Source organism: Plasmodium malariae, assembly GCF_900090045.1.
Source record: "Plasmodium malariae genome assembly, chromosome: 12".
NCBI classification, from domain to species: Eukaryota; Apicomplexa; class Aconoidasida; order Haemosporida; family Plasmodiidae; genus Plasmodium; species Plasmodium malariae.
Window position 1 is genome coordinate 1,906,417 of NC_041786.1, and position 12,142 is coordinate 1,918,558.

General features: G+C 25.9%; 3 protein-coding genes across 3 annotated transcripts; 1 reads left to right on the plus strand and 2 right to left on the minus strand.

Moving 5' to 3' along the window:
- Window positions 1-1,384: 1,384 nt before the first annotated feature.
- On the minus strand, window positions 1,385-4,431 carry PmUG01_12050800 (protein phosphatase containing kelch-like domains, putative; the record flags this gene model as incomplete). The annotated part of the gene is made up of 2 exons (XM_029006728.1): window positions 1,385-1,469; window positions 1,796-4,431. 2 exons carry the CDS (start codon window positions 4,429-4,431, stop codon window positions 1,385-1,387), a joined length of 2,721 nt encoding a protein of 906 aa, XP_028863188.1.
- A 2,295-nt stretch (window positions 4,432-6,726) lies between these two features.
- Window positions 6,727-9,227, plus strand: PmUG01_12050900 (conserved Plasmodium protein, unknown function; the record flags this gene model as incomplete). The annotated part of the gene is made up of 12 exons (XM_029006729.1): window positions 6,727-6,836; window positions 6,942-7,005; window positions 7,196-7,277; window positions 7,542-7,597; window positions 7,681-7,766; window positions 7,914-7,976; window positions 8,112-8,131; window positions 8,228-8,370; window positions 8,494-8,680; window positions 8,824-8,875; window positions 9,048-9,059; window positions 9,164-9,227. 12 exons carry the CDS (start codon window positions 6,727-6,729, stop codon window positions 9,225-9,227), a joined length of 939 nt encoding a protein of 312 aa, XP_028863189.1.
- A 1,041-nt stretch (window positions 9,228-10,268) lies between these two features.
- On the minus strand, window positions 10,269-11,673 carry PmUG01_12051000 (40S ribosomal protein S3, putative; the record flags this gene model as incomplete). Its single annotated transcript, XM_029006730.1, has 3 exons — window positions 10,269-10,800; window positions 11,045-11,166; window positions 11,662-11,673. 3 exons carry the CDS (start codon window positions 11,671-11,673, stop codon window positions 10,269-10,271), a joined length of 666 nt encoding a protein of 221 aa, XP_028863190.1.
- Between the last annotated feature and the right edge of the window lie 469 nt (window positions 11,674-12,142).

The window sequence follows — 12,142 nt, forward strand, 5'->3', positions numbered from 1 at the left end:
GAAATTGATTTATTTGAATAATTGCACTTGTATATTATATTCACATTAGCATAAAATTAAAAATTGTAATAATAAGAAAAAGTATATTTATTATGATGATTGCATAAGTTATTAATTCAAGACTATGTGTTAAATCCTTTTATGATTTTCTATTTTTTTTTCATTTTTTTTTAAGAACTGTTGATGCAGCAACTTACTTGCACCACCTTAAAGATTTTCGTACTGCAGAAGAAAAAAAAAGCATAAAATTATAAAAAGAAATAGTTTTATGCTAAAATTGAGAAGTGTAAATTGTGAAGAATATTTGTACCTACATATAAATATAATTAAATATATATGACAATTTTAAAACAAGCAGAGACTATTGATAAGGTATAAATATGTATAGAAAAATATATAAATGTACATGCATGATTATATATATACGCCCGGACGATACAGAATACCCAAATATCCCGCAGGGCAAATTTTGTTAGTAGAGTGAAAAGTGCATATAATTAAGGGAATGTCTAATATATCCGATTTTTTGTGGATATTGTTAAAAGGTATTTAATCCTATTTCAATGGAAGGAAAAAGATTTAATATTTCTAGAGTTTCTGTTATAGGAAACATCAACAATGGGTATATATATATGCACTATCCTTTGGGTAATTGTGTCTCCCGCCCCAAAAGGGCTGTGAAATGCGTAACAAAAATAAAAAAGGCTCAAAAGAATGCTTCTTTTTATTTATTATTTTACCTATAACTATTATATTTTTTTTATCAAATTTTAGAATTTTTTTGCTTTCTTTTCTTTTTTTTTTAAAATTATTTTTAAGATAATATATTTTTTTTAAGAAATATTACAAAAAAAGAAAAGAAAAAATTTACAAAATACACATCTTACAACAACAAAAAAATGAAAAAATATATCGTGAATGCTATTATGAACAGTGAAAAAAAAATAAAAAGACATACTTCAATAATTCACCATATATATTTTTTTTCCTGAAGAAAAAAATGTCATAAATTAATCTGTTATAATTACAACGTTTTAATATATTTAAAAAAAAAAATAATAAAATAAAATTCGCCCTATGTATGATGCTTCATTTATAAATGGAGGAATAAATGTCTTCTAAATTACAAATATAGGTTATTATAAAAATATAATTTTTGCGAATATATCCTATATTCACATCAAATTATTTGTTAGCTAATACTTTTTATTTCAAAATGGGAAAGAGATGAAAGATGGAAGAAGATGGGAAAAAAAAAAAAAAGTTAACACTTAGTATTACTTAATCCAATTATTTTTTTTTACGAAAATTTTAATTAAATATGTATATATATGTGTACATACAAATGTGCGTTTCTGAGAGAATAAAGAAAAAAAAAAAAATGTTACGGAGCACCATAATTTAATTCCCTCATTTTGGGTTGATTTCTTGGTGGAGTCGGCGGCCTGAGTTCCGTCATTTTTGTGTCCCTGGAAGAAGGAAAAAATAGGAATGCATATACATATATAAATACGTACACATATGCACATATTTATATTACCATATATATATATACATATATATATAAAATATATAAAAAATTGAACATATATAAATTACACATTTTAACTAATAAAATATGTAGGAGTGGTGCATATATGGGCTCATAAGATAAACCGGAAGAGCGGATTTATCATATTAAATTTATCAAAGCTGTTGAATTTTAATGTAACTTATCTTTTTTTCGAATAATAAATATATATATATATACACTCAATTGTGCACGTTATGCTTTTGCTATTTTGCCCCACTGTACCATGTGTTAAAGAACCGAATTTCGTCCTTTGCAGGATATATAAGTTTTGGTATTACTGTAAGATCTCTTCGAATGAATAGTAATGCTCCTGCATTTTTATGTGAGTTACAGTAATTGGTTGCTGAAAATAAAGTTATTAATTTGCCTCCTGCAAATCTTTCAAATCCATCCATTACACATTCGTGCGCTCGTATAATTAATTGAAGATCATTATCTTCCAAAAATTTATGAACACGATCAGGACCATATTTAACAATATGACCAGTACCATCTGGATCTCTTATATCATTAGGTATAGTTCCTAATATAGAATCGTTATCGGTTGGGTCTGACCATAAAAGATCAGTAACTTTTTGTTCACTCAAATTTTGAGGAACTTGTGAAACGATTAGTGGTCTTCTCAATTGAGAAATATCAGAAATTTTGTGAATCGATTTTCCTATTCCTCCATGAACACATAATATTTTTTCTTCTACTATAGCACCAATAGGTAACCATTCAAAAACTTGATTTATCTGAAACCAACATGATGCATTATCAGTTATGTCTTCTTTTAATCTTCTTTTACATTCCTCCTGAAAACCATATAAACTATTAATTGCCATATCCTCGTGATTTCCTCGTATTAAATGTATTTGCTTAGGGTATTTACATTTTAATGCAAAAAGCAAGCAAATGACTTCTAAACTATTTGAACCTCTATCAACGTAATCTCCTAAAAATAAATAATCATTTGAATCGATATCACCTATTGCATTTAATTTTTCTCCTAAATCTTCTTCTACTGGACACTTATATAATTGAAATAATCTCATTAAATCATAATACTGACCATGAATGTCACCATAAATTTTTATAGGTGCTCTTAATTTTAATATTATATCCTCTTGCTTGAAAATATCTATTACAATGGAGCATAAAATAGAAATATTAGCCCATGGAATTATGAAAATAGCTTCTGAATTGTGATTATATTGTATTTCAAATTGTGTAATATTAGGGTTTAATAATGTAGTAATAATTTTGTCATACACTGTATTTTTAAATTCACTAATATAATTTACTGGAGTACATAAAACACCATTGTTAATTTTTCTTCCTTCTTCTTCTAATTTATCAATTGAAATCTTTCTAACAAGTAGAGCAAAATCACTACCTGTCTCTTGTACCGCATGTGCATGTGCTGATAATTTTATTTTATTTGACATAGGTCTACTAGATAATCGAAATAAAGAAGAGGTAGGTGAATCTAACATATTTCTGTAATGTGTATTTTGTGCACTTGGAAATGTACTACCAGTACTGGAATTACATTTTATATTGTACAATTGTTTTGATGTTGCATATTGGTTATTATTTTGTACATTTTGCTGAGCATTTTGTTGTAAACAGTGTTGTATACTCTGTTGCGTACTCTGTTGCATACTCTGTTGTATATTCTGTTGTATATTCTGTTGTATATTCTGTTGTTGATGAGGGTTAATAATATCTTGGCTATTTAAATTGTACGAGTTCATAGTTCTTAGATCACTGTTTTGATGTTTAATACTTTCACTTGATAGCTGTTTTTGTTTTAAAGAAGATTGTTTCATAGTTTTTTTCTTATCTGCTTCTAAACTGTTTAAAGAAGTTAAGAGAGTGTAACATTCAAGGCATTCTAATTCATTCGTAGGGAATTGTTGTGTTTGATGACTAAATCCTCCAAATGTATAGATTGTATATTTAAACATCCAAGATGTATGTCTAAATTTAGAAATAGAAGGTAAGGTAACCCATTCTATTGTTTCTGTATTATATAGAGCTGTGGATAAGGGAACTGCACATCCATTATCATTTCGACCTCCTAAAATAAACATCTTAGATCCTATAAAAACAGACGTATGTTGATAACGAGCTTCTGGAGGAGATCCTTTTTTAATGGGAGCTTCAACCCAATCCCATCTACCGTCTCTATGTTGTCTTAAACCCCAAGTGTCATCTAATGATTTATTTTCTGAACTTCTTCCACCAAATATTACAATCATACCTGTTGCAGGTCCTTCTTTACACATATCAGCTGAATGATATACTCTTGGTGGTGGTATCTTACAATTATTTGGGATTAACACTTTAACCCATTCGAAAGGAGGCATTTCTACATGCATAAACCAAACATCATTTAAGGTTTGTTGACCATCATTACCACCAAAAACTATTAAATTTGGTTTACTGTATACCATTACATGACCATATCTTCTACCTGGTGTTACCCCTTTTGTAGGTACAGTCATCCAAGTATATCTTTGTTCTCTTCTTAAATCTAATATATATAAATCATCCAAAGACAAAGACCCACCTCCAGTAGCTCCTCCATATATTACTAACTGTTGTTCATCCACACAAGCAGCTGCATGAGCAGCTCTAGCTGTTGGAGTATTTTCTGTAGATAACTTTTTCCACTTATTTTGTACTAAATCATATATATATATATCATCGGTTATATTATATTTCCCTGCGTCACCTATGGCACCACCAAATACGGCAACTTTATTATTACCTAAGTAGGTAGTCGTATGTCCAAACCTAGGTGCTGGAATATCTCCTTTTTGTTTTTCTTTTCTGCAAACATTCGTTTCTTTAAATGACCCATTATTCATTTGTCATACAAAATCGGATGAATTGGTTAAAAAAATACATATACGCGTACACACACATATATATATATATATATATAATGCGCAAGTACTTATATGCTTATATATACATACGTACAACTCACAGAACAAAAAAAAAAAAAAAAAAATTGTACTAGTGTATTATATGTGACTCAAGTATATATATTTTTAAAACAAATATGCATACATGTACAATTTGTATGCTTGTCCGTTTAAACATGCAAAATTATAAAAATTAAATTCTTTATATTAAATGTGGCTTCCTCTTTTACTTTTGTTAGTGTTGTTTCAAAAGTAAATACACTTTTTACACGAATACTTAATGTGAAATATGTATAGTGGATATATATATATATTTTTTTTTTTTACCACCTTTGTGTATATCATGCTATATAAAAATAAATTTTTTGCAATAAAACTTTTTTTTTGTTTTCCTATTTAGATCATTGAAATATAATTTTTTAAGAATTTTAAATGGAAAAAAATAGAGAAAAAAAAAGGGGGAATGTAAAAATATAAATAACTATAAACTTGAATGAAGAATGAAAATGATACTAATGTAAAAAGATTAATGCAAAAGAATTAAAAGGTTAATATACAATTAGGTTTACGCGTAAATGTAATATATAACAATACTTGTAAAATGCTATTATAAAAAGATTAATGACAAATTACATAATGTAAATGATATGGCATATACATTTGTGAATGAAGATTAAATGTGCTCGTATATATAGTTGAATAGACAATAAAAACGAAAAGTAATGATAAATATTTTACTTATTATGCAACGTATTTAATCAATGTTTTTAAATAATTGTAATTTTTTTTTTTTTTTTCTTGTGCAAATATCACACATCTTCCCATTCAAGAATAAATAAAAAAAAAAAAAGAAACATTAAAACGATTTTTATATTTCATTTTATATATTTTAATAATATAGGAACCATATGCAAAAAAAAAAAAAAAAAGAAAAAGAAATTATGTGAGAAAGCTTTGTTTTTTTCTTTTTTTTTTTTTTTTATAATAATCATTGACACATAAAAAAGAATATAAAAAGAGTAGTGCACACTTGCACAATTGCGCTAAGACTCGTGAAATAATCTGAAAGCGTTAAGATAATAAAAATTATGAAGAAAACGAAGGTTCTTCAAGGACTTCTAATATATACAATACATATATATATATATATATATATATATATATATATATATATAACAGTCTTTTAAGGATTTTCTTATCCCTTTCCTTTTAGTATATACATGTTTGAACTATTTGTATTTATTTTCACCATAAAGCTGTTGTTCCACATATAAAATGGTGAAATTTTCAATTTTATACTTTCATTTAGAAAAAAAAAAAAAATACATTCGTAAAAGGATATTTCCTGGTTTTAGCAATAATGAAGTTATTTTCTTTTCTTATTCTCCCTGGTACCTAATTTATGCCTTATTCATTTGTCTGAAAAATACATAGGGATTAAAAAACAAATTTACTAAAAATTTATTTTTCGAAGGAATTTATATTTGGATATGAACATATATATACATATATTAATATTAAAAAAAAAAAAAAACAAAACACCCATATTTGTTTTATTCGCTCTGTACTCTTTCAAGATAAAACGCACATTTTTACGATAACATCATTAGGGTTCTTTAAAAAAGAATACTATTCATGTGTATACATATATATATTACTATATATATTTTAATTTTTAACTACTTTTGATCACGTAAGTACTTTTAATATGGTATTTCATTTTAGTAAGTGTAAAGGAAATTTCAGTGAAAGCTCCTAAAATAAAGGATCTTTGTTCATTTTACATATACATGCACTTGTATTCGTAGCCGTGTATTATTTAAAATGGGCAAAATGAAGAGCATATGATCGACTTGAAAGAGTTCATATATGACAATTGACTACATCGCCAAATAATTACATATTACAAGTAGTTACAAAATTTTACATTATTTCCTAGTACAATTTTTTGTAAAATCTATATGATATTCTTTCTTTTTCTTTTTTTTTTTTTTTTGCAATGTATGAAACATATATTTGAATATATTCTATGTATATACACTCCTCCTCTCTATGGAAGGATATACTATAAACATAATAAATTCCATAATTTTAAATATAAAACAAAAGAAAAAGTATATATATATATATAAACAAATAAATGAACGGTTAATTTTCTTCAATAATATTGTTCTTAATTTTAACTTTTTCTAACCTTTGTATTCCTTAGTAATTTGTCTTTTTATTTTTAACAAAATGCCACCTTATTTTTCTTTGTTCTTTTTGTTTATCTGCTTACTTATGATTACCTGTGCAGAAGAAAATTCATCCGTTAAGGAAACTGACATCCCTATATTTTACTATGGGTTTCAATATATATAAATATATACATATAACACATAATAACCCATTAATTTTAACTCTTTCAACATTTTATACCTGGTTTTATAGATTCCCTTTTTTTTTTTAAGGTTTATAAATAATGAAGGATACCAGCATTATTTACCTTCGAAGTATTCTAACACGCTAAGTGATGTAAATATAAGAGAAACCTGAAATAGTTTTTTTCCTTTTTGATTCTTCTATACTGTTTTACACGTTGTATTACTCCCTGATGTATCCCTTTTCACAGTCTAGAATAGGATTGTTTTATTCTGTGTATTTTTTCTTTTCCTTTCTTTTATTATATACATTATTGCTAATGGTAAATTTTTACACTTTTCAGAGAGATTTAATAAGTGTATCATGTCACAAAGGATATACTGTGGCAATTAAAAAGGCGTCTATAATTGATTTGAATGACGAAGGTTCAGCTTTTATTTATATATTATTCTCCAGTTTTCTGCTGTGTACTTGTGCAAAAATATACAGAAAAATTAACTGCTGTGAATATATATATATTTATGTGCACTTTGATTTTAAGTATTTTATCCATGAAGTTAATAAACTCGTTACAACACGAACTCATTTGATTTAATGCATAATGTTTGTAAATAGTGTATGTATATATACTTACCCATAAAAATATCTCAGCGTTTTACATTACCTTTGCTCTACTTTTATTTCAACAGAAAATGATTACAAAGATATGGCACAAGAAATCTGCTCAAAGAAGGAACAATGCAAGGTATTAAAGGGAGAAATATATATACATATAAACCATTTTATTTCTTAATCTACAAAATAAGTGAAATTTCTAATTAATTTAAGATCGATGTTAGGAAATTCAAAAGAAATACCAACAACAATCAAATTGAATCTTCTTCTGAACTAACAATAGAGTATATCTGTATGAGGTTGGCAAATTACTTTTATCATTCATTTCTTACAGAGTATGAATATGTATGCATACACTAGTACATATGCACATGCACATATATATATATATATATATATATATATATATATTAACTACTACATCACTTTTTCCTGTCGTTCATCAGCTCTCAAAAGAACCTTTACGATGGAAACGCTTTTCATCAAGGAGTCACACACAAATACCTAGTGTAATTTTCTTTTCTATTTTTTAAAAAATAATAAATTTGACAACTCATTACTTCATCCTTTTTTTCTTTTTTTAAATAACAAAAAACAAAAATAAAATAATAAAATTAAAAATAAAAATAAAAATAAAAAAACAGAGTACGAGATCAATCTTTAGGTAATGCTTATTTTACACAAATATTTTAATGCAGCTCCTAAAAATATGTTTACAATTATGATGCTCTTTCTTTAACCATTTGTTTATTTATTACAGCATGCGTTCAAAATTATAAAGACGTAATGATATTTCCATCCATTTCAAAAGCTTTAGAAACTTGCACTATAAATAACTGTAATTATGTTGTGTGGGATGACAAAGACAAAAAGGCAGTTATTTGTAAAGGGGACAACGCTGAAGTAATTATATAAAAATAAACTAAAAGCAAATAACATATGAAGAAGTGAAATAAAGCAAAGTCATATCATAAAAAGTTGATATGTACCCTACATAAGGAGAAGTGCATGCTTTATTTTTTTTAGATTCTAATAGAAAAAAAGAACAACATCACATATATTAACCCGAACCTTTTTTATACTTATGGATATGTAACTTTCTTGAATTATATGTCTATATGTGATAATGTTGTAAAAAGCGCTCCCTATAACTTAAGTATTCCTAAATCGGTTGACGTTTGCTCCCACTTAGATTGCGATTATTTCACACAAAGTAATTTCGATAATAAAATAAAGTAAAATAACGACAGCATAAGGTTCACAGTAAAAATATATATATATATATATATATATATATATATATGTATACACGTACATATTTTTATGTTCCCCTTTGTTTCGTTAAAATATGAATAGGTTATGCGGGGTCCATAAGATCATTAAACAATCACAAGAACGGCAAAACCTGGTTAGACAACCATATAAATTATAAGCATATTAATATTAAAAGAAAAAATGTTATAAAATAATGTAAAATAAAATAAAAAAAATAAAGAAGGTAAATAAAACAAAAGCAGAATATTAATTGAAAAATAAGTACTCTTATAAAAATGGTGATAAATACAATTTTTTCTTCACAGGTTTTGTAAAGGGTATATTTTTTGAAAGGGAGATATATATATATATATAAAATTCTAAAAATGTATTTAATACATGACCTTAGTTATATAAAATTACGCTCTGTTTTCCTTTATAGTTTTCCCACGATTATACCAATGGACGGATTCATCACAAGTGTTAATATAAGTAAATTTGTTTAAAAATAATATTTTCATAAATTTTTTTTTAACATGGAAAGTGTATATAAGCGCTAACATATAACATCTCTAAGTGTTTTTTTTTTACATATTTTTTAAATAAAATATAAAAGATATTTTAGAAGAAAATATAAGAAAAGGTTAGAAATTTCTTTTTTAATGTATTTTATCCGTTAGATACCTTAACAAGTTATACACTCTTTTTTTTAACAACCGTTATGTGAAACATCTCTCTCATTAAACTTTTGCTATACTAATTGTGTCATTCGGTGTTACATGTTGCTTCATATATATATACATATGTATACATATATATACATATATATGTAACTCGTTCCAATGACGTAATGATATGTGCATCATAGCAACACAATCCTTTTTTAATAACCTAATTTTTATACTATTATTTTTCTTTATGCAAATAAGAAAAAAAAAGAAAAAAAGGCTAAAAACAATAAAATATGAATAATTCGTTGGGTTGTAATAATATTCTAAGCTATATATGCTCATTTCAATCATTGAAATAATTACATTTATTCAAGTTAATGAGAGATTACAAAATTAATATTATCTATTTTTGAAGCATTAAGGAATGATTCGCTTTCGTCTGTAATATAAATAATTGTATATTTTTTGGAAACATGGGAAAACTATGTGTTAATGCATATGCACATATACACGAATGAAATGGTGAGGAGTAGGCGACAAGAGTATCTGCTTCCATTCTACGTACTAAAATTTTTGTTTCCGTTAACGGAAAGACTTGAAGAATAATAGTGTAGTATTAAATGTTACTGAATTTCAAAGTTTTCATTTTCTTCTAATATGGTAAAAACACAATTATATTGAATAGTTACTACATGTTGTATTAATTTTTTTTCTTTATACTTTTTTCTTTTTTTTTTTTGACTTTTAAAATTTAAAAAAAATTACACTTAAAATTTTCATGCATATTTATTTCACGCTACATTATTTTATTTTACTTCTTTATATTTCGTTACATTTTATTTGAATTCATTTTACCCTTTTTAAGTGTTATGCTTTTTACACGTCTATGGTATCTGTTTTAGGTTCTAAAACAGAAATGTTGTCTGGAAGAATAGATGGTAATCCTGTTTTTGTATCGATAGCCGTTGGTAACATAATTTTCACTTTTATACCCAAAACACCCTGTTTTAATTGGGCTGATCTTGTTGCAGTATTAACAAATCTTTTTGAAGGTTCTCCAGTAGATATTAAATAGCCATCACGAAATTTCATACTTTTAGCTCTTTGTGCTCTCAATTTTCCTGAAACTATAACTTCGCAACCTTTTGCTCCTGATTCCATTATATGTCTTAAAACACCATAGCATGCTCTTCTTACTGCTAAACCTTTTAAAAGTTTATATCTGAGTGATTCAGCTTGTGCCATTGCACATAATCCTCTATGTTCTACTCTCTCTGCAAATAATTCAACACTATTTGTTGATTTATTAAAAAATCTTTTTTGAACTAAGGATGTTAATTCACGTATTCTTCTTCCCTTGTCTCCAAGTACTTCCCTTGTACGAGTAGCTCTAATTATGACTTCAGTTCTATAGAAATAAAAATTAAATAACAAAATTTACGGATGTGTAAAATGATTATCACATGCATGTGTCAAATAATGACACAGCCTCACAAACTAATTTCTTTTTATGCATTCTCCACTATAACGGTTTGCATATGCGTATTTTTCCTAAAAGGAAGAACATAACTTATGCAAAAACTAACACACAAATATGCTCACAAATGTATACACATATACATACACAAACATATGTATGCACATATTTGTACCTTATTGGTGTAACCCTAACTTCTACCCCTGAATACCCATCCTCCGCTAAAATTCGAGCCAAAAACTCATTCAGTTCTGCTTGAAAAACACCATCATTGATAAATTTTCTCTTTTTTGACATCTGCACGGAAAAATTAAAACGCATAAACGTTTAGTTAATTGACAGAAAAAAAAACAAATTCCAAAAATTACATGTGCGGAACAGCACAAATATATATATATATATATATTTAGGTACACATAGTGGCATTTTTTTCCTATATAAACATTAAGAATTCCTATATTTTTCTATTAATTTTCTTTTTTTTATTTTAAGGGCACTTGCATATATATATGAATATCTCTATATGCATAAAAACTCTTTGTCAACTTTTTGTACCATATTTCAATAAAATACGAATATTGTATCAATCAAAAATAAACAAGGTCAAATAGTATATTAAAATTTCTTTCTCTCCTTTTATCATCACACATTTTTATACTTGTACTACAAAAATACATATGTAATTTATATATCTTTTCCTATTAAAAATCTTATTTTTACAACATTATATATAAACATTCAAATATGTAAATAATAAATATATATATGTATGCTTTTTATTTTGGGACTTACAGGAGCTGACATCTTTGTGAGATATTTTTGCTTCGATAATTTTTGTATTAAATTTTTTAAATTGTTTCAACTTTTTCAGTTCAATTATTTAATTTTTTCAATTTTTCCTTTTAATTATATTTTTTATTCTGCTTTATAAAATTTATATATTGGTATCATTATTTATTCCAATACTTTTTAAAGCATTTAAAAAATACCCTTTTTTTTCAGAGAAAAAATAATTTTTACGTATATATAAATTATTGTATTATATTATGTATATATATATATATATATATATATGTAAACATGTAGATTGTAATTATACATTTATGTATATATTATTGCTCATTGTATACTCTTATATACTGTATACCTAAAGCAGCGTGTTTTTCTCTTGATTTCTTTTTATATGAAAAAGAAGGAAGAATGCAAAAAAAATACGAGCAACTTATGCTAAAGAATAAATATTTAGTGCTTGCCTTAAAGGTTCCCTTTATTT